The sequence below is a fragment of the Ailuropoda melanoleuca genome, chromosome 10 (genome assembly GCF_002007445.2).
Source record: "Ailuropoda melanoleuca isolate Jingjing chromosome 10, ASM200744v2, whole genome shotgun sequence".
In the NCBI taxonomy this organism is placed as follows: Eukaryota; Metazoa; Chordata; class Mammalia; order Carnivora; family Ursidae; genus Ailuropoda; species Ailuropoda melanoleuca.
The window spans coordinates 82,273,716-82,297,423 of NC_048227.1; the positions used below are offsets into that span (position 1 = coordinate 82,273,716).

The window sequence follows — 23,708 nt, forward strand, 5'->3', positions numbered from 1 at the left end:
GTAAGGGAGCCCAATGTTGAGTCACAGTTCGGCCAACAGCCTTCGGCCCAGGGCTAGAGCCTGAGTCTCACCTTTGGAGATAGCCTTCCCCCAGGGTCAGCCTCAATGACGACCACAGCCAAAGAGCATGGATTTTAAATAGGTCAGGGATATTCCCCAAGGAAGATTAAATTTGTTTACAAAGGTATCCAAGGAATTCCATTCTCTCCAAAGCGGATTTGAAATTGTGCAAAGTAAAACAGGATCTCTGAGCCTACCCTCTCAGGATCTGAGAATATTTGTCTCCCTGGACACCATCTCATACATAATGGCCAGCTGAAGCCAGTCCTTGTAGGACTTCTGTAAATGATAATTCCCAGGTACAATCCTAATTCAAACTTCTGTCTCTAAGACTCTTTCTGAACTTGACTGGCCTCAGGGTCAGAGTTCTGTTATGAAAGATAATAGGCATACTTTGTTGTTTAAAATAGCTCAGCAGCATGAGTAGATTGGCCTGGAGATCTTTTATCTCTGATGTTACTTAAGGTAGTAAAACTTATATCATAGATGAATAACTCCCAGAATTTTCAGGGTGGTCCTTTGGAGACCTTTGGTTGTCATTCACAAAATCATTGCATACAAGGTAGTCACTGATGTCAATTTTAGTAGATCTTTTGAAAAATACAATGCTAAAAAATTCCTGACATATCTCCATAAAACACCTGCATTATACAAGATGTTACAGCTTGAGGATGCATTTATTTCCAGTAAAACCCAATTAGAACATGAGAAAAAGCCTTTCTCCGTCCAGTTGATCAGCTTTCAGCGTAGGTAGGAACTGGTGTTGTAACGTTTATGGGTCCACCTTGTATATATCCAGCACTGGGCTCTCATGAGCAGCCGGCCAGCACCCAGAGCCAGGATAGATGTGGCCACATCAAGGGGACAAGATGACAGAACTAAGAAACCTTTTGATAATGAGCTACAAACTAAACAAAGAAAAATAAAAACTGAAGCTAAACTTCCTAAAAGTGTCTCAGAAGCTAAATTTATTGCTTGAGAAAAATACAGACATGAATGACTGGACTTAAAGCCCCCAGATAGATTTTCTATTCCTGTCAATGCTCATTTTTTTCAAATGTCTTTCATTAGACAAAGGAAATCAGTCAACAAAATTGGCTGTTTGATCCCTTCCCATATAAAGTAAATGCTTTCCATAATTCTAACTTCTTGTCATCAAATAAATCATGTCAATGAATTTTAAGAGAGTATCTGCTGCTACTGACCGATTGGTACATAAAATGAGGGTCACAAAACTGCACTTTGACATGTAGTATATATAAAACATGTGATGGGTTCATATCTAGACAGGAAGTTAAAAAGAAATATGCCAGATGTTAAAAACAAGAAAGTCATAGAATTTCATAAGAATTAAGTACTCATTGCTAATTAACAAAAATTGATTCTCATAATAAAAACACTCTATCTTGTTCAGATATTAAAATTCTTCTCAAAAAAATGGATTCCTTACTCAAACGTTTGAAGTCCAGGTAATTTTTAATAGTTTTTATTTTAATCTCTTTGTTAAAAATAAACATTCCAATATTGGGGTGCCTGGGTAGCTCAGTCACTTGAGCCTCTGACTCTTGGTTTCAGCTCAGGTCATGATCTCAGGGTAATGAGATTGAGCCCCTTGTTGGGCTCCATGCTCAGCACAAGTCTGCTTGAGATTCTCTCCCCCTCCTCAGACCCCCATACTGCTTGCACACACACACTATCTCTCTCTCTAAAATAAATGAATGAAATCTTTTTAAAAAAATAAAAAACATCCCAATACAAATTCCGCAGCCTTTTCAATACAACATATAGTCTTGTATATTTTTAATCAGCAACTATTTATTGCATATATCATATGGTAGACTAAGATATCCTAAGATCTAGGAGTACAAAGATGAATAAAGTATGATCTCTGTCCTCAAACATTTGTTCAAACTCAGATGCTCAAAATGTGCAAAATCTAAGAAGGCTTAATCTCAGTTTGAAAAAGCTTTGGGGAGTTAGCTAAAGATATACATATAGATATGATTTTTTTAACTCTTTAAAGAGTAAGGACCTGTTCTGTTCTTTGTATCCCAAAATTGTTACTATAATAAAGTGAGCTATTATTTTTTTCTAACAGTGAACTTATCCATCTGAACTGTCTGGCCTGATCCTTGATAGGAAAGATAAGGATCCTTTTGATAATTACTAGAAAGAAGTTGGGAAATGGGACTTGCAGGATAATATCTTCACCAGTCTCCTGCTCAACTGGTCTTAGGATCTCTTGGAAGCTAGAGACCCTTGTCTTCAGGTTTTAGAAATAGTGTTTTCAAAAAAAGAAAAGAAATAGTGTGGAGGGCAAACTGGGATCACACAGTATCATAAAGCTATTTCTACTATCTTAGAGCTCGCTAGGATGAAAGCTGAAATTTTTATCAGCCAAATTGGGACGTAACATATTAAAAGTAAAAATTGTTAAGAGGATCTGAAAATATGATGAGATTTCAGTTCTGTCCAAAAAATTTCTGACGCCATTTATATTTGGCTATATGCCTTTAATTATTAACTCTCAGAGGGAATTTCAAAAAAATAAAGAAAATTCTATGTAAGATATAGTTCAACAGATTATGTAACTAACCTTTATTCAATGCTTACCGTGAGTCAGAAACTGCGCTAAACGTTTTTGATGCGTTATATGATTTACTCTGCACAATAGTCCAGTTAGGTGGGTACGATTATAAAAAACTTTCCAGAAAGAGGAAAATTGACACTTAGGAAATTCAAGTGTTTTTCGTGAAAATAAATAGCTAATTAATTGGAAAGCTGGAATAAGTCTTTTGTCTCCAAAGCAGACGTGACTCAGCACTACACACACGGCTTCTAACATTCCCACGTATCACCTACTTTTTGTGTGCCAGGCACTAGGAGCCCTGGACCAGGTTTCCCCCTGCAGTGAGAGGGACAAAGGGGTTAGAGCAGCTTCACGCGGGAGGGACTCTGTGAAGTACTTTGGGCAGAGCACAAAGTGTGATGGAAAGACAGAAACTGGTGCCGCAGATGGCCTGGGGGAGGGGAACCTCAGGGAGGAAGAACGTAAACTGGGCCTTGACCTGTAACCTTCTGAGTAGCAGAGCTGAGGGAGGACACTGGAGGCAGCATGAGCTGGTGGACTTTTGGGATTAAAAACCGAACTCCAGAATGACTGAAAACAGACTGTCTCTGTGGCCGGTAGCTGAGCGTAGGCCTGCCATAAACAGCCTCTGCTCTCAGGTCAGTGTCTTGGGCATGTGTTCCTTAAGTATATATTCTCTCTTTTGTCGTTTCTTCTGCTGATTAGCTATACAGAACATGACCTGGCTCGGAAAATCTCTGCTCTGCACCAAGTTGTAGATGAGGAACTGGCATAACTTCAGGTTTTCAGTTTCAAGAAAAAAAGATGAGGTTACATAATATGTAAACTGAACAAGACTATTAACAACACATGATATTTAAAATCTTTGCAAATGTAGACTTTCAGCCTACCAAGAACCTGTTGGTTGAGATATGAATGAACTTTCAGGAAACTATGTGCAGATTTTCAGGGGATATACCTATGCATTTCATTTTAGTGTAGGGATCAAATACATACACTCATATTTTAAAACAAGTTATAGATTCTGAAAATATTAAGAACCATGGTAATGAGTAAAAAATATATGTATCTACACTATATATATATATATATATATATATCAGAATATATTGTGATTAAATATATATACACACACACACACAAAATTATACACACCCACACACACCCATCTGGTTAATGGGAATCGAGTAGAGAAGATGTGCCGGGAATTATGTGGGCTGAGAACACCCTGTGCGTGACTTTGCTACAATCTAGCCTTTCTATAAATGAGATAAAATGGAAGAGAGCTTCCTCTCCCTCCTTTTGTTGGCTGTGCTCTTTTAGTTCTAATAAATAAGATTATTGCATGACACCCAGCCTGTGCTTCTGCCCTGTGATAAAGAGAAAGCCAGGGCAGTTGGAGTGAAGGCCAGGTCAGAGGGCTCCCTACCATTGTCTGCTGTCTGGACTGGACTCACTAGCTGAACTGCCAACCCAAGTTCAACATGAAGGTGATAAAAGCACTTCCACCTGGCACCTCTCTCAGCAGACTGGAGGCCATCCAGATGTCCCTGGTGGACTGAGAAAGGAACATATGAGACATCGAACCAAGCACTTACCTTCTGTCCCTCCACCCTGCAACCCCCCACATATGCGCTCAGCCCTTGGGCAAAGTAAGCATTAAATCAGATAGGATATTGGTTATTACAATAAGAAATATTGCAAAAGGAATCACTTTCAGCTTCATTTCAAATGTAATTCCTTTTGATAGAGGCTAACTACATCTTAACTAGTGACAGAGCAACCTAATGAATAAAATAATTAATCATTGTTCCTTACAGCGTGATATAATGTTTCATAATATTAAATTCTATACTGTCTTATAGAAGTTTATAATCATTTTTCTTAGTCACTTATCATAAGCACTTAGAGAAGGTCAGCTTTTTTTTTTTGAAGATTTTCTTTATTTGAGAGAGAGAGAACGAGAGAGAGCACCAGTGGGGTGAGGGACAAAGGAAGAAGCAGACTCCCTTCTGAGCAGGGAGCCCGATGCAGGGCTCGATCCCAGGACTCCGGGACCATGACCTGTGCTGAAGGCAGATGCTAACCAACTGAACCATCCGGGTGCCCCAGGTCAGCATTTTTACCCACTTTTTGTTCTTAATGACTCTGAGCCATAAATAGGAAGTTGACAGAACCAGGAGAAATGTTCCTGCCACATAGCCCTATGACCCCCACTCAAACAAGAAACCGCAAAGATGATACCCAGCCTCATAATTTCAGCAGTATGAATGGTGTTTTCGGCCAGTCGTGTGAAAATTGCAGGAAGGAGGCTCAGATTGGGTTTTCTGTTTCAAAAAGTTCCTGCTGCACACAGTGAGGTAGCTGGCATGTGGCCTCTCCGGGGCCCTCATCTGAACACGGGCCTGCCCCACGAACAGCAATTGTTGTCCGTGTTCCTTGGTCTCAAAGCAGTGTCTTGGGTGGATGGAGATGGAACAAGAGAAAGATGTCTTCCTACAGGCAGGAAACACAGCAGGGCCATAGCTTCACCGGGGGCCCAGGTCTTGTTTAGGGCTCAAGGAGCTTCTGTTCCTCTGAGCCCTCCTGGGCTGGGGGGCTTGCAGCGTGACGGAGGGGACCACCTGGCTTGTCAGGGAGGAGCCCAGCAGCTCCGTGATCTCCTTGAGTCTTACTTCCCTGCTTCATGAGCAAGCAAAAATGAAAATACACACTACATTCTTATTGTTTTCTTCCTCTAACCTCTGTTTTAAAAGGTGTCATCAACTCTGATCCCTGTGGTACACCAGCCTCAGCTTATCAACATATTTCAATCCAAGAACGTGTCTGATAAATGGGGGGGGGGGGGCGCAGTTGAAAGCTGCCTTGCATGAGAGCAGATCTGCTCTGCCAGATTCTCTCTGACAAATAGACTCTTGATTTAATTTGAAAACCTGGGTTGGTGGTTTATTAAATGCCCAATGCGATGTTATTCAGGAATGAAGGGGTTGTTTTGTTCTTAGAGTGGATAATACTTGATAATTCAGCATAAAGGGAAACAAAGTTTTTGCCAGGGGTTTTAAGAGTTTTCTTTTTTTCCAGATTGAAACTCTAATAAGTTATGTTGCTATGAAGGTGGATATGCACTCTTTCAGCTTTAAGATGTAGATTATCTTTAAGACTACAAATATAAAGAGTTTGGGACATGAGAATGCACTGTGTTTGGGATAATGCAGAACTGCTGAGCTGATGGGTCTTCGAGGTAGACGGACGTGGTACCTAACGTGGGATTCCAAACAGGGCGGGGATTTCAACGGATATTAAATTGGTGTCATTCCATCCTATGCTCAGATCTCCACCAGCATTTAGGATGATTTTCTTCTCTCTTCAATCTAGCTCTTTCTGCTATTGGTCTTTGAACCACTGTGAAAGCCAGAGGAGTCTGTAGGAGCAGAGCCATCCCCCTGTTAGTGAGGACACAGATAACCTGGCCCCTTTCTATGAAGCACCAGGATGTCCCGCCCACGCATGGCAGCCTCTCCCCTAAATGCACGGCACCAGCATCATCCTCCTGTCTGCGCACAGCCTCGCCCGGCTCCAAGCCTCCCTCCCCTGTGCGGCCAGGACGAGTTTCCTGAAACTCAAATCTGACCCCACAGGGGACTGCTTAAAACCCCCATGCCCTCGGGATTGAGTCCAAAAGTCTTCACACAATTCACAAACCCTGAGACGATCTGCCCTGCTGCACTTCCATCGTCACTTCCTGCAATCTCTCAGCTAGGCATCTGTGCGTCCCCCACCCCAGACTACTTTGAGATTCTCAAATATATCACTCATTGTCTTCTGCATTCAACAAATATTCAGTGAGAGCTTAATACGTACCAGGTTTTAGAAGGTGAACAAAACAAATCAAAATCCCTGCTATCCCTCCTCACTGACTGTACTCCCTGATTCCTCTCTAACTCACTCATCCTTTGGAGATCAATTTGGACATATCTTTTTCCTGAAAGCCTTCTTTTTCTTTAAAAGCCCATTTTCCCTGCTCCTCCTATAAGAGTTCCCAGCCCTTCATTACTTAACCGTTTCCCAGTGTTCATGTCTCTAAATTGCCATTGCCTGGTCTGCTGTCCACACCCCCCCCCAACACACACACACATCACCTGCAAGCTTCTGGGTACCTCCCTCCTTCACTGCTGTATCCTCAACACCCAGTACAGTCCCAGGGTCCAGTGAACATTCCTTGGATAGTAGGAGGATTGCTGGAGGAGGAGTAAGGAGATGGGTGGATGGATGGTGTACAGACTGGATGCATGCAGCAGGAAAGACAGAATCTGAGTCCCACTGAGAGGTCAGGGATTTGGCAACAGCGAGGATGCCCAGGGACCCTGAGTGGAAATCTGCCAAGCAGGGGCAACAGCACTCAGACCAGGGAGACCACCAAATCAAGGCATGCACTTTCACTGTCCACTTCCTGTTGGTTATTAAATTCTGACTAATTGAAGAATGAAAAACATTGATTGAAAAATTCTTTATAATCATTTTATTTGTTTGTCTTGGAATTGACAAATGCTATGTGTGATATATGTTATTTCTAGAATCATTTACTTGATCCTGGCTTATCTGCGGATGAGTAGTGGGAAAGAGCCCATCACTCTTTTCAAATAATTTTAAAAATCTCTTTGGCTTCTGCCTAAATCTAAGGAGTTCCCAAAAGAAGACTCCAAGTGTGGCTTCTTTTAGATATTGGCCCAAAAAATTAACAGAACTCTTTTCTTTTTACAGTTATTTAAACTTTTGCAGCTACTGAACTTTTAGGTTTCGGAAATTAATTAGTCAGTATCCATTCAACAAATATTGACTTGTTTAACTGGCACTGTGCCACATACTGGGGCACAAAGATAAATAAGATATGCTCCCTGCTCTCAGTGGCGATCATATATGGTTGCAGTTTTCAGACCAAGCCTGTGTGCCCCTGGGGATACGCGAAGATTTTCCGCGGGCATGAATGGTGCTAACAGAATCCATTTTAAGGCCCTTAAGCTGACCTGTCTGGAATGTGCTTGCAAGGCAGTCAAGCCAGCTCTACATTTCTGCTCTTCTCACTTTGCAAAAGAGGAACATATCTCTTACCCATTCTGCAGATTGCGTAGTGCCCCACTGTACCGATATTGCGCGTCGTCCCAACAAAGGAGCAACTAAAAATATTGAGGAGAGTCTCCTAAAATTGAAATATTATAACTCTCCCAGCCATCACATAAATAGATCTATTGCCAGAAAATTTTTATTCTTAAGCACAATTTTTTCCAAATTGGCCCTATATGTGTATTTTGATCAGTTATTACTAATAACAATTGCATTGTAAACTCAGACTGGAAAAATATTTATTACTTACTCAGGGCCTGATGTTAGAAATGTTTGTTAAATTAAAATTTCAAGTTGTGTATTTATTTTTGTTGCAGAGAAATATGATAGGATGACAATAAAAGAATGTCACACCTAAGAATATATTACATTAAAATAAAATTCTATGGGGAAATAGAATGGGAATATAAGTTCTAGGAGGAAAAGAATCAACTTAAAATTCTAACTCAAGGAATAAATTACTCATGTGTTTTTGCCAACAGGTGATAAACGGGCATTAAATGCAGTTGGTATTTAGATTCCCTTAGATACATTTAATATAAAAAGAGCAATGTAATGATTTTGTATTAAAATACCAATAGTCACAAATATGCTACCACTGAAATCTGTGACTTTAGATATCAATTTTTAAAACAATATGAAAAGCATAGTTTCTCAAAGTTATTTTCAAGAGTAAATTAACAAAAACCTATGATGATCACTGATACCTGGGAGCCAGGGAACAAAGTTGTTATAAAGTGTCTCAGACACCAGGACAGAAGCCTGTGTTTGGGGTGGAAGAGGGAGCTGTCAGTTCTGTTTGGAGAACTAGGAAAGTCTTTCCCAGGAGATGGCAATGATTTCTCTCAGAAGTAAGAAGTGTGCGTGCAAGTGTGTGGGTATGCATGTAGGTGGGCGGGTGGGTGAGTGGGTGTGTGTACACGCACACACACACACACACACACACACGTGTTTCTGACTTTACTAAGGTGATTTCTCCTCACTCCTTTTGGAGTTATAAAAATCTTTACTATCACTCTTATGCGAAAACCAAGCATGATTACAGATCAGAACATTGAAAAGTACTTTCATGAACTCTTCCAGGGTGATATGGAAGACAAAAAACTAACCGTAAAGTACTTGGTGTTATCAGTGACTTAAGCGAGGACAGAAGTTGATCTCTATCTTCCATCAAAGATGTCTGGAGGTTGGTAGTTCAAAGCAGGCACAGTGGCTTCACAAAATTAAGGATGAGGGGACCAAGGATGCTTTTAGTTCTACAAGCTACCATCACTAGGGTGTGACACTTGTCCTTATTGCCCAAGATAGCTGCTGGAGCTCTAGCTATTCCTTCTGCGTTCCAGACAGTAAGAAGGAAGAATGGGAAAAATAATAGAGGCCTCTGTCAGAGAAGTCAGTTCCCATTAAACAAGCTTCCCAGAAATCCCACACAACATTTCCGCGTACATTTAATGAGTCAGAATTTAGCCAACTGATCCCACCTAGTTATAAAGGAGGCTGAAAAATGTTTTCTTTGAGCCAGCCATGAGACTGTCTAAAAACTGAGGCTCCGTGAATAAGGAGAAAAGGAAAACAGATTGAGGGGATGAACATCCAGGAGTCTCTGCTACACCTGATACTTAATTTTAAAGCAGAGACCATCAGAATGATTAATCAACACAGTCTTTCCCTTTATGTGACATTCTCCTCCAGTCTGCGAATTACTACAACATTCATGTGACTATTTTATTTTCCTTTTGTCATTATTTCTTTGGCTGTTTGATATCTCCACTATGATATCCATGTGTCCAATAGATATCTAGAATTCAACATGTCCAACACTGAGCTCCTGTAAACCCACTCCACCTGCAACCTGCCCATCACAGGTGATGAGCACACTATCCTTCCAGTTGCTCAGGCCAAAAACATTGCAGTCATCCTTACAGGTCCAGAGGAACCATTCTCACCACTTCCCCTTCACTCCCCAAGCCGCCATCATCCCTTGCCTGGATGACTGCTTTTACCCCCAAATAGCCAGCTATGCCTGCTTCTATACCTATTCCCACCAAAGTCCACTTTCAACATAGCAGCCTAAGTGATCTTATTAAAATCTTTTATCATTTCCTTCCTCCCAAACTCCTGCAATGGCTCCTTATTTCTCTCAGAGTAAAATCAAAATCTTTATAATAGCCAGAAGGCCATACAGGATCTGGTCTCTCATTGTCTAACTTCTTATCCTAATACTTCCCCTCTCACACTCCCTCCTGCCTTCAAGCCTTTGTTCAAGTCTTACCTCCTACCCAACTGTAGGGAGGATGCATTGAAGGAGGTTAGAATTAAGAAGGGTCACTTGAATGAAAGGAAGGGATTGGCATAAGCATTACCATGTTGGAAGAACCAACAGGTCTAATCAGATGTGCGGGCTAAAAGCAGATGAGAGATGAGTTCTTCCCCAACACAACCTCAACCTACTCAACTCCCAGCACTCCAACTACAGGATTTTTCGCAGTGAAATCAAATTTAAAGTAAACACAAAGATTCCAATGTGGGGTTAGAAACTAACATTTCATTAAAACAATCAACCATAGACTTTTAAAGCAGCAACTTACAGGTAATTTCTGGAAAATTAAGCATAACTGCACACATTCATCCATTTATAAATATCAGGCTTCTGAATTCTTAGATGTGGCCACACAGAGGAAATTCTTGGGAGGCAGCAAGGGGTGTGTGCAAAGCTTCGGCCTTGAGAACTGGCAGGCCTGGGTTTAAGGCCTTCCTCAACCACTCACTAGCTGTGCAGCCCTGCGGAGAAACCTGAAATTTTAGTATCTGGGAGTTGATGATAAAAATAGTAGAGTTAAGTGAGGACTGAATGAGCTCATGTAGATGCCTGGCACAGAGTAGGTGCTTTGTAAATATTCGCCCCCTCCCCCCGCCGCCTTTCTTTTCTTATTCTCTGCAATCCACGGAACTACCCCTACTTCCAACACAGTTCTGGACAAAACACACTTTGTTTATAATGACTGCTCCACGAAAATCTGCGTTTGTAATCATGTATTCTATTGTCTTTTATTCTGTGCCAGCATCCAGGCTTGCTCAGTTTCCTTCCACTTTCCCAGAGCTCCACTCCAAATAGGGTTCCACCAGCAAGTTTCCCAAGTATCCTTTTATCCTGTCTTCAGGAAGATTATTAATGAAGACATAAAATCAGGCTGGCATGAGTAACAATGCTGAAGGCAATCCTCCAACACTTTTGTCCCACTCAACAGGGAGATGGTGTCATTTATCATTAGGTTTTGTTGCAGTTTTCTGACCCCTTGAGAAACCTACTCGTGTCCACATCTACAGGAATTAGTCTTCCAAGTGAAGGCTCATGAGTAACTGAATTAAACATCCCAGCAGCATAGAACATCCGTTACATCACCCTGACCGATCATCTCTGCTCTCATAAATCTTTGCAATCAAAACAAATTAGTCTCGCTTGTTATGTCTAATAAACATTCTCTTTTGTTGTGTGTGGCTCATGCCCAAAAGGCGATAATAGACCAGTCCCCAAATCTCATCGCTGGTTCAAACACTGGTCATGTGAATAAAGAGTCGTGATTCCTTGGCGAGGAGAGAAAGGAATGGCCACAGAGTGCCCTATACAAGATGCCACCTCATGAAACTCATTCTACAAAGTCCTGGGGGGAGATCATGGTCTGGTTTGAGAACCAAGAATGGTTGAGGTTTTCTTGAACTTTTTCCTAATGGACGCTAGACTCAATCACTCTCGGGGGTTTTCTGTTCCCATTTGTTGAAGAAGTTGAGCATCGCATGTGGCTCAGTTAGAGCAGGGCGTGGGGGACGCAGTGATGGAGTAGATCCCAATCTCTCTCCCAGCTCCATTTAGCCTCCATATTATTTTCCTTGCTTCTTCCCTCTCAATTTTTGTCGAAATTGTAGCAAAATGAATATAATATAAAGTTCACTGTCTTTTTTTTTTTTTAAGATTTTATTTTATTTATTCGACAGAGAGAGAGACAGCCAGAGAGAGAGGGAACACAAGCAGGGGGAGTGGGAGAGGAAGAAGCAGGCTCCCAGCAGAGGAGCCTGATGCGGGGCTTGATCCCAGAATGCCGGGATCACGCCCTGAGCCAAAGGCAGACGCTTAATGACTGAGCCACCCAGGTGCTCCTAAAGTTCATTGTCTTAACCATTTTTAAGTGTACAGTTCAAACACTGCCATCCATCTCTAGAACTCTTTTCATCTTGCAAAACTGTAACTCTGTACTCATTATATAATAACTCCCTATTCCTCCAGCCCCTGGCAACCACTCTTCTTTCTGTCTCCATGAATTTGACTACTCTGGGTACCTCATATACACAGAGTCTTACAATACCCTATCATTTTTAACAAATGCTATCTTCCTGTATTTTGTGTAAGTTTCTAACTCCATCTGAAACAAAATGGAGACTGAATAAATAAATAAGAAAAAAAAAGAGCAAAAATATTTCCTGAGACCAGAGAGGTTCAATTCTATATGCATCAAGTCAGTGGCAAGGTTGTAATGTTTGCTAATTCGCATAAAACACGATGGATTGTAAGAAATAGTCACTATTTAATCAGTTAGTGAATGTGTATACAAGCAGCATATTTAAGATAATAAGGTCAGAGGAGAGATGGAACATAGTAGAGGTTCCCACGAGGGAAGAAATATCAAGATCATTGAACAAGGAAGCAACTGTGGATTGAAACTCGTCCCTAAAAGACTAAATGCCAATATACTGATCACGAAGTTTATTGATAAAGCCACTTCCGTAGCAGTGGTTCTCAAACTTTAGTTAACATAAAAATTACTCACCAAAAACCTACCAAATCAAAACTGGACTGACTGGGACTCAGGAATCCAAATATGTCACCAGCTGCCCGGTTGGCTCAGACACAGAAGGTTCTCATCAGTGGAGAAACAGTGGTCAGTGCAGTGGATCAGAGATTGCGAGACCTGCCTCTGATCCGCTGAGTGGTATAGTCCTGGATTATGTTATGCGCATAGACACATGGTATCCATTACTACCATTTTTACCTGCTTCACTTTTTTTCTTCTACATTGAGTGCTGTCTGACTGAGCTACCAAAAATGGGAGTAGGGGCAAGAGAGAATGACCCACCAGGGGAAGGTGAGCAAGGGCCAGCCCTGCCACGATCCAGCCACTATCCCACCATCATGAGAAGCCTGTGGTGGTTTTATTTCATGTTTCTTCTCTCGCCTGCCCCTTTGCACCAGGTATAGACTGGCTGGAGGGAAAATACTAGCCTCAGGGGAACTGTGTGTGGTGTGAAAGATCAGAATCCGATGTCTCTCTCATTTATAGCGGTGATTTTCTTCCTTCCTAGAATACGTCTGTGCTGGAAAACCACCACTGGCGATCCACAATCGGCATGCTTCGAGAATCAAGACTTCTTGCTCACTTGCCAGAGGAAATGACGTAAGCGGGGTAGAGATGAAACGCACTGATGTCCACAGCTTAGAGATAAGCCGCTTTCTCGAGGGCATGCTGGAAGCCCCAGGGTTAATGGCAGGAAGCCCGCAGGCTGTGCTTCCTGCCTGCGCTCAGCTGTCGATCAGGGGAGATTCGGTGTCAGTTACAGCAACCCAGAATCCCAATCTCTCCGTGAGCTTTGAGAGGCCCCGGGATAGTCTAGGGCCTAACATCAGGAAGGACAATAAACCGCTCTCAGCTTTCACACTCTTCAGTATCAATGCTCTGCTTTGTCAAAGTCCTGTCTTTTATGTTAGCCACATTGTCCTCCCACGAAGATCCAAATAATAAATACTTATCAAGAAGGAACACAGGAGATCTCAAGCTAGAGTTAAGACTAGTTCAAAAAAGTTTCTTTTGTAATGGCCAGTCTTAGCAAAAATAAAAGTCAGAAATTTTTTACTGAAATGCCTTTTGTTGAAGTAACTGAATTGGCCCTGGCCGTTTTTGGCCATTAATTTACCTATGTCTCTTGCATTTTAAACAGAAAGGGAAATACTAGTTTCCTGGTCCACTGTTTGTTAGCCCAGGTATTTAGGCCAAGGCCGACTAAATCCAAGGCCAGTACCTCATTTTCCACATGGTCCCAAGTTAACTGCTGTAACATCTTCCAAGGCCACCACTAATTCTGACCTGTTAAATTAAATGCGCAGAGCCCAGCATAGCTAGAGGAGAGCAGGTAGATAGAAGGGGGCATAACTTAAAGTTAGTGCTGAGTTTCATCTCTATAGAACAAGCAGTGTGCTCTGGGCTCCTACGGTTATTCCTGGCCCTGTGATACTATCTGGTGCTGTTTCCTAGCACCAAGAGGCATGTGGCTTTTGCAGGAAGAATTTCAATTCTGATAGCTTTTTACCTCCTGGAATGAAATAAAACCCATCATCATGCATGGAACAAAAACCTGTGCCTTTGGCTAGAACAGTTGCAAAGATCCAAACAACTAAATGCAAAAGAACTAAAAACTAGAGTAAGAAATCAAGTAAGAAGGAGAAGAAAGGAGGAGGTAAGTGGCAGGGGCAGCTAAAGAAAGAACGAGGAGAAGGGAGAGAAGGAGAGAGAGCAGACAGGAAAGAACAAACCTAAAGGAAGAAAGGAGGGAAGGACTCGGGACCAGACTTGTCTCTGTCATACCTGCCTTAACCTTCTGGTTGCTCAGTTATATTCATTTCCTGAGATACGCCTACTCATCCCAATGGATTCCAAATAAAAATGCCATGTTTGTTATGCCTTTGTGGGATGCAGCGTTATAAATTGCTTTTGTAGGAAGAATAATTGTTATGCAATCATACAAAAAGGATTATGGGGGCAGGTGCAGGAGTCATCCCGGCATGCAGTTCCTCGTGCATTCATGTTCTTAACCTGCTGGGGCTGACGGAGATTTCCTTCATACCTATTCATTAAACTCTGTGCGCTCTATGACCCTACAAAATAAAAGGATATGAAGTATGACACCATATACCTAAAATGAGGGGGGGCGGGGGGCAGAGGAGTAAAGAATAGGTTCAAACGTAAGCGACCATCAACTTCATATAGACTGCTATATGCAGATGTTGTATACAAACCTAAATATATTGAATTTTTGTTTTTTATTTATTTATTTTTTTGTGGTGGGCAGCAAAACAAGGTTTGTTGAGCGATAGCAAAGTGATAGTACAAAGCTCCCAAGGAGGGAGGGGACGCGAGAGGGTTGCCCTATATTGAATTTTCGAAGAAGAATTTTAAAAAATAGTTATGGATCTTTTCTTCTATTGATTACCTTCGGTGTGTGAGGTAAAGCTCTAATTTGCCTATTTTTCCAAAATATCTCATTTTCCCTATACCATTTGTCAACTGATATATTGCTTGCCCACTGGTTTTTAATGGTGTCTTCATTATCCATGATTCTCTTTTAAGTTCCAGTATCTTTCCTGGCCTGTTCTGTCCCATTGGTGTAACTTTCCACACCATAGAAGAGTCACTATTATTGTCTTCCTTGTTATCACTGTCATTATGCCCTTTCTCTCCCCATGCAAATCTGAATGTTTGAGCTGATTTCAACTCTTAGAGCACAACCCGAACTCCTGTGATTCTATCCGTCTTTTTGTGTCTCACTTAAAGCATGCATTTCTAGTCGATTTTCAGTTTTTAGACCCACGGTTACCATGGGAATGTATAAACTACCACAACTTTGTTCACTCAAGGTTTCAATCACTATGTAGAGTTATTAGCACACCTCCTGCCCGAAGACAGAAGTGACAGTGGGTGGAAAATCCCCCTTGGGCTCAGAGCGACTAGACTCTGGGAATCAAAGGCAGAAATGAGATTACAAGCTACCTGATGGCGGCAGAATCAATCCTCCTCCTCAAAAGGATTTGCTCTCTGTGTGTTTTCTCATTCCCTCTTGTGGATGCAGACAGGATATCGAACAGCAGCTGGGCTCCTTGATCTTGGCAACAGACATCAACAGGCAGAATGAATTTCTGACCAGGTTGAAAACTCACCTCCACAATAAAGATTTAAGACTGGAGGATGTACGCGACAGGCACTTTATGCTACAGGTAAACACCACCACCAACAACCACGGCCAAGGCTGCCATCCTGCTGAGTAAAAACGCTTAGGGATGTGATCAATCCTGTTAGCACATGTGAGAAGGAGTAGCCCCCACGGGCTGAGTTAGAGCGGTGACCGACTTTATGAAAAGCTCTGAGACACATGAAATTTTTAAGTGGTTTCCAAGCAAGCAAAATCTGGGTTTCGTGTCATTAAGTTGATAATCTCTCACTTTTCCTTGTCCGGTAGCTGCGTCACCACAACGTAGCCCTGCGGGACGATTGCACATGGTAAGAACCTACCACGTTTTGTGGCTTGGTGTAAAAGTGACTGCTGTGATACCCGTGCAATTTAGAAATACTGTTTCTGTAACACAAAACTAGATTATATCAACTGTAGTATGAACAAAATTGAAAACCAAGTCACCTTCCCTCACGTAAAGCCTGTTTTATCAAACCCTGCTTTACTTCCTTTTATTCCTAAATTCATATGCTCACAAACATGTTTACCTAGTCTTACCATTTTAAGACATCAATCAATAAATTGTGTTCAGTTTAACTGAATGAACTGAATTGTGTCAGGCGTGACCCTTTCTGCTTCATTCCACGGCAAGGAGCCATTTGTGACATGAGAACAAAAGGACAAGTGGACCCCAAGCGTGGAGCCCTTTTCTTCTATTTTCTCTTGTCTTCCTTCTTTCCTTTTGGCACAAAAGGCTGAATGGATGAACCCTGGATTCGTCTACACAGACCAACTTTACCCAGGGAGATGGAGCTGCCTGTGGCAGACTGAACTGGACAGCGGTTTCGTTCCATGCTTTCCTGCAGACCCCTGTGGCTGTCCTGGGTGCTCCGCCCTTCTGAGGAAATGCCTTCCTCCCAGCTACAGAACTGTGTCTCCCTCCTTCTTTTTTTTCCAAACTAGTCTTCTAGTCCCTGAGTGCCACAAAGATCAATGTATCTGGTGTTCATGACTCCAGCCTGGAGTCAAGAATTGGCCCCGCACACTTGCCTTTCAAAAGGAAAGCTTGCTAACGCCAATGAATTCCCGAAGGGCAGAGCCTGGAAGGGACTTCTGCTCCTCACCTACTCCATCAGGAACTGGGGTCCCTGTCAACCAGGAAATAAAGAAATAATCAAATATGTAACTTGAATATGATCAGGGTTTTCCCAGATGCCAGCACTACCAGTGTTTCTGTGATGCCCAGGAACTGGGTCAAAACAAATAGATTTTGCTGGGGGGCAGGGCGCGCACCCGGGGGCCCATCTCCACAGTCGGTGGTTAAGGGAGAGAATCTCCTTCTCTGGGAATTCAAGGTAACCCTCTTAGAGTCTAAATTGACAAAAGCTGGCATCCCAGATCCAGACCAGTGTGCAGTAAGCTGTGAATTAGCTTTGGGAACGACACATTCCAGGTTTGATATGACTTAGCTCCCTGGCTGGCAGTGGGGGCTTGCTTATTCCACCGAGACACGTAGGCGAAGCGATACCCGGAGTCCGTCAATGTGGCCACTGTGAGAATGAGGTCCAGATGATCTCACTCGAGCCTGGCTGGGGCCCCTGCGGCTTCCCTGCTCACGGGGGTGGGGCGGTAGAAGGAGCCAGGCCGCCGCTTTCCTTGGCCTACCCAGCCCGAGCCTCCTCCAGGAAGCTCCGTGTCCTTGGATGGTGGCTCTTGGACGGTGTCCGTGTCCTTGGACGGTGGCTCTTCTCTCCTTCTCAAAGCTATAAAGTGGGAATTCTGAATGAAGGTTTTGTGTGGTGGTGGTAAGTGCTGTTTCCTGAAGAGGCGCTCGGTAAATACGGGCTCGCTACCGTGAGGCACCCCGGCGGGTGGGACAACCTGTGGGGCATAGGGTGCACTGGCTGCTGAAGGACCATCCTCTGACCATCTCTCCCCGCCCTGTCATTTCTCAGATTGCCTTGAAGTGTGCTGACATTTGCAATCCTTGTAGAATTTGGGAGATGAGCAAGCAATGGAGTGAAAGGGTCTGTGAAGAATTCTACAGGCAAGGTTAGTAGTGATCTGACAGCTGAGTTTTCACAGCCCCTCTTCCTGTTGGGCATTTATCCTAATCAAACAGGAAATGGCTAATCTATCATGACATTTGTTCTTTCATCAACTCTTATTATCCTAACCTTTCTCTTTAACTCTCTTGCAAACCATCCAGGCCTTTTTGGGAAATAATTTAAAAATAAATAACACTGTCTTACTATGAAAACAGGTAGTAAAGAGGTGTAATAAAAATGAGCAATAGTGGGGAATAAATGTATGTGTGTATATATATTTTTATATAGGTATATATAATTTTTTTAATGGTTTTCCTCTGCGGATATAAGAATGTGAGGGACAGCTTGATTTTTACTCTGACCTTCATTTTAATGAGTTTAGCACAGCCTAAAGGCTAAATGCCATTCAGGGTCAATGTTTTCCCATCCGACGGGACCTAGACTCCTTCTGTATTCCTTCTCCTGGCTTTCTTAAATAATGTCAATAATGAAACAGAGAATAGCTGACCAGGAATTGAGCTCATCCTTTCAAACATATTCAGTGAGAAGAGAAGTGGCCCCAAGTTCGGGTATAATTTTTATGAGATTAACCTCATTCAGAAATAAGGCTATGTTAAGAAGCTGTGGTCCATATATACAATGGAATATTACTCAGCTATCAGAAAGAACGAATTCTCAACATTTGCTGCAACATGGACGACACTGGAGGAGATAATGCTAAGTGAAATAAGTCAAGCAGAGAAAGACAATTATCATATGATTTCTCTCATCTATGGAACATAAGAACTAGGATGATCGGTAGGGGAAGAAAGGGATAAAGAAAAGGGGGGTAATCAGAAGGGGGAATGAAACATGAGAGACTATGGACTATGAGAAACAAACTGAAGACTTCAGAGGGGAGGGGGTGGGGGAATGGGATAGACTGGTGATGGGTAGTAAGGAGGGCACGTATTGCATGGTGCACTGGGTGTTACACGCAACTAATGAAGCATCAAACTTTACATCGGAATCCGGGGATGTACTGTATGGTGATTAACATAATATAATAAAAATAAATAAATAAGAAATAAGGCTATGAATGAGCGAACAGGATCTTGACGCTGGGTGGGATATCGGCCTTTAAACACAGCCTTGTTTCTTCAAGCCTTGTTTCAGTGCTCAGGATGTCTGTTCAGGCACAACAGTGCCCTGATGTTAGTGACAGGATCAGGTTTGAGAGGCTGAGAACAAATAAAGCCCGAAGTGTCCCACATACCAGCGCCGTGGGAGGTCAAGTAGCAACAGTGAGCCTTTTGGAGAAGCTTCCATCGAAAGATGTGTCAGTGACATCGAGATGGTCCCAAAGACAGAAGACAAAACAGAAGAGATTGGGTTCACGTGGGGCCAGAAGGCTCTGCTCACCACCTCTTTCGCTCAGAGGAAAAGTGCTCCTGGCGTGCCCACAACTCTGTGTGACTTCACTTCCATTGAGTGCGAGTGGTTAGAAGCCAACAGATCAGTTCTTGTGGCCTATGGTATAAAATCTCCAATGAGAGGAAACCAAGGGAAACATGAAATTGGAACAGGAGGCTTAGATCAGACAAGTATTTTCTTTACTCTGTGATATAGAAAATATTGAAATAGCAACATGAGAGAAGGGCTAAGATCCTCATGCCTGGAAATCAAATGATGGGGCAGAAAAGAGATTCTACTCTGTCCGTCTTGGTTTTGACTCAGTCGTGTGCTCTTGTTGGCACCGATTGCCATTTAACCCTTCCCTTTGCTTATCTTACCTCTTATTTGGATTATGAGCAACTTGAGGCAGGGGGCCATGTCACTTGGGGAGATAGTAAGGCCCACGGAGCTGGGGAATTGAAGTTATTAACTACATGGAGTAAATGGGACCGACCAAGAAAAGGGATCTATAAGATCTCTTTACCAAAACCGGTTGTTGTCCTAACAGTATATGCACATGAAGATTTACAAGATAGAGCAACCTAGGACACATGTAATTCTGACCGTAAAAAGTGAGCTTCCATGCACTTTGCTCTGGCATGTCTCCTGGCAGAGAAAGGAATACAGAGAGGGTATGTCGGGTCCTTTTAAATTTAATAGCCTTATGGTCGAGCAGAAGTTCTGCCTGTTTAAAAGGAGACAGAATGACTGGACTCTCTGGTCATCCAAACAGCCTAACCTCTCTATGGAATTAATTTTTTTAATTCTATAAGCACCATTTGTATCATTTTGATTAATCTTATTCTGGCTTTCAGTTTAGTATTTGGGTTTCCACAGACTGCTCATAGTCTTAGCCCAACTATCTTTGATGGTTCATGATGCTGAGCAGAGGAAAACTTTTAAAATCAAGGTTGAGGACTTTGGGGTAAGAAAGACGACATCCCATGGATTAGGAAAATAGCATTAAATTCTGAGAACAGAAATTAGGATTCTGAACATCATTCAACTCCCTCCTCTCCATGTTTTAAGAAAGTCAAATCTCTGTCCTGTTGTAACCACTGACTGACATCTCAATCAACTAAGAGTCCCAAAAGTTTTTTTTTATTATTATATTATGTTAGTCACCATACAGTACATCCCTGGTTTCTGATGTAAAGTTCCATGATTCATTACTTGCATATAACACCCACTGCACCATGCAATACGTGCCCTCCTTAGTACCCATCACTAGCCTATCCCATTCCCCCACGGTCCTCCCCTCTGATGCCCTCAGTTTGTTTCCCAGAGTCCATAGTCTCTCATGGTTCATTCCCCCTCCTGTTTACCCCCCCTTTCTTCTTCCCTTTCTTCTCCTACTGCTCTTCCTACTTCTTATGTTCCATAAATGAGTGAAGTTTTTATTGAACATCTGCTTCCAGCTTTGTCTAAACCTCAGCACAACTTAATTTCCCTATGCACAAAGCCCCAAGAAGGGAGTGGTAGAGGATACAAAGTATTGCTAATGGTTCATAACCTCAAGATACTAGGCAGTAAATTTCCTGGAGGAGCGAAATGATACAAATTTCCTCTTTGTGTTCTCTACATTGATTAACAAAGAATCTGAAATGTACACTGCTTTATATAAGTCTATGTTGAATGAATAAATGAAAAAATGATCTAAGTGCATGACCTTTTAGGGTGGAGGTCACAGGAGAAGATCTGGTGCTGAGGACGTAGGACCCAAACTGGATGTTGGAGGATGTGTAGTGTGCTGTATTTTCCAATAGGAGAGCCACAAAGCACATGGCAATAGCTAACTGTAAAATAATTAAATTAAATTAAATTTAAATCTTAGTTCCTCAGTTTTATTGATCATATTGCAAAAAGCTACTATGGTGGGCAGTGCAGAGAACATTTCCATCATTGCACAAAGTCCTGTTGATGCTGCTGGTCTGCCTAGGGAGGGGTAGACATGGACAAAGGCATTGAAATGGAGACCTGCTTCATATAGCAACCTGGACCCATAGAAGGCGAGAATGTGGGGATTTGTGGATTTGTACACCAACCAGGCTCAAGCAGAGAACCTGGCAATGAGCATCATCTTAGAAAGTGCAACTGAAGCAACATATATAATTGAAGTGGGAGATACACTGAAGGCAGAAAAGTAGCTAAGAAGCAAACACTAAAAGTGAGTTATAAATAAGCCAGAATAGAGTCAGGCAGAATGTGAGTAGGGGAAAAAAGATATTCCAAGAGAGGAATAAACAGGATTTGATGCCTCAATATGGAGGGTGAAGGGAAGGGAGAAATCAAAGACAATTCCTCCAAAGTGTCAAGCCTGACTGAAAAATCACGATGAATAGAATTATGGAAGTAAGGAGTAGATCTCATTTTGATATTAGAACTCATTTTAATATTAAATGATGTCATCCCCTGTCCTCAGAAGGCTATCATCATCTGGCTTCCCTGAATTCCTCAGGTTAAGCCAGACTGATTTCCTTACCTCGGTCTTGAGAATAACCAGGGCCCAAGGGACCACAGGAGGCACGGCTACAGGCGTAAAACGAATGACAGGTGTGGCATCTCTTAGATTCTAGCTCAGCTGTTAAATGCAGACACTTTGGAGCCAGACTTTTGGGTTGGAATCCAAGCTCCCCCCTTTACTAGTAATGTGACAACTTGGGTCAAAATACTTCCCTTCATCTCAATTTCTTCATCTGTAAAACGGGTATTACAATGAAGTTGTTATGAGGAGGAAATTAATTAAACATGTGTAAAATGCTTAGCATAGTGTCTGGCACACACTAAGCACGATATAAATGTATTTTGATCTCCTCTCGTACAGAAGTGTACATTCACAACTGTGAACTGAGCTGTTTCCCAGGACCAGCTTCTCTACTGATTAACCAGCCTGTTTTTCCCAACGCAAAATTTACCCGTAATTCTTCACCCCCTGAAGGATTGATAAAATATTCTGATTAAAGCTTTACATGGTACTTTTCGCCTTTGGTCTTCTAGCTGGCAAAGGCATTAAAAAGAAATATTTTTCTGACTTTTATACTTTTTTTTGAGCTTTAGTTACACTAAGTGACACTAAGTCAGATTAAAGGCGATAACATTTATTTCTGCTTAATATTGTAGCTACAGACAGAGATGTTCCTCAAGTGAGATTTTCTAGTCCTCACCCCCATTCCCTGCCTACTCGCTATTCCTGTTGTTCAGAGGAAATCAGACTAGGCTCAAACAGAGTGAAAGGCTGGGGGAGCACAAAATCTGTTCTCTTAACCTGTAACTTAAAGCCAGAACTTCCATTTCATGTAGGAAATTGCTCATTACTTGTATCCTTGTTTTTATAGATCTTGGTCAAAAGTGTATTCTAGCCCCAGAGCATAACCTATTTACAATGACCCTATTGTAAATGGTCATTGACACTCAGATATTTTGTATTTTCACAGAGGCTACCAGAGCAAATGGGTGCTAGGGAGTTCCTAATTTTAACAGGCAGTGAACAGTAATTCCCAGAATAACTTCTTTGAAGTAGATCACTAAAGTTAGTAACACTCGTTTTTACAAATTCTAGATTACCCGTGTTTCTTTTTCTTTCTTCTTAGGTGACCTTGAACAGAAATTTGAACTGGAAATCAGTCCGCTTTGTAATCAACAGAAAGATTCAATCCCTAGTATACAAATTGGTGAGTTGAATTCAGTTTTAACTTTTTTTTCAGTTTTAATTTTAAATAAACACTTTTGGCACTTCTACCAGAGTCACATAGAAAAGAAAATCTATACGCAGTCTTTGAAAGATCCAAACTGGAGGTTTAATGAGTGGCTGAGTCCAATAAACACTCTAATCATGACTGATCTACTGGGTAATTACCAACCGAGAAGCTATGAAAAATGGAAAGGCTTTGTAACTAGCCTGCATAACTTGGTAGTTCAGAATCGAATCAAAACCAAATCGAGCAGAGAAGGAAAGTCGTAAGAACCAACTATTTCTACTGAGGAACAGATCAGTTCACACTGTTTAGGACTCAAAGAGTGGAAAGTCGGCAGAATCAACCTTGAGGACTCTTCCAATCTACCCCACTACCCTTCATCCCCAACGCAATCCCAAGGGCCAGTGCTCTGCAAACCATCCTATCCCTTGTGGCCCCGGGTCCCATGCTTCTCTATTCTCCAAAATTTCTTTTCAGTCTTATTCTCAAGTGTCAATTGCAGTAAACTGTTCAACTGTGATGTTAATGCATCTAAAATAATGATTACTTTAAGTTATGCATAAAATCACTCAACAAATCAAATGGTGGAAATTTCAGGCATGTAGGAAATAGTTTTGATCCAGTAAGAATTTCTATCAGTTCTTAAAACACTCTACCAATTCCATCTACATTTAAAGCAAGTCCTTCATTTCCTTGCAGTTCCTTCCAATTAAAACCAAACTGAAAACTTGAATTCTATTACTCATAAACTATAGCCCTGACATGTAC

General features: G+C 41.9%; 1 protein-coding gene across 4 annotated transcripts in view; it reads left to right on the plus strand.

Moving 5' to 3' along the window:
- The window catches only part of PDE7B (phosphodiesterase 7B), a 316,973-nt gene that overhangs the window by 284,887 nt on the left and 8,378 nt on the right, over positions 1 to 23,708 (plus strand). For all 4 annotated transcript variants that reach the window (XM_011219527.3, XM_034669179.1, XM_002915081.4 and 1 more), the window contains 4 exons: positions 13,127 to 13,218; positions 15,665 to 15,809; positions 17,719 to 17,815; positions 22,836 to 22,916. In XM_011219527.3, coding sequence (XP_011217829.1) covers positions 13,127 to 13,218; positions 15,665 to 15,809; positions 17,719 to 17,815; positions 22,836 to 22,916 — 415 coding nt within the window. The remainder of the gene's footprint in view (positions 1 to 13,126; positions 13,219 to 15,664; positions 15,810 to 17,718; positions 17,816 to 22,835; positions 22,917 to 23,708) is intronic.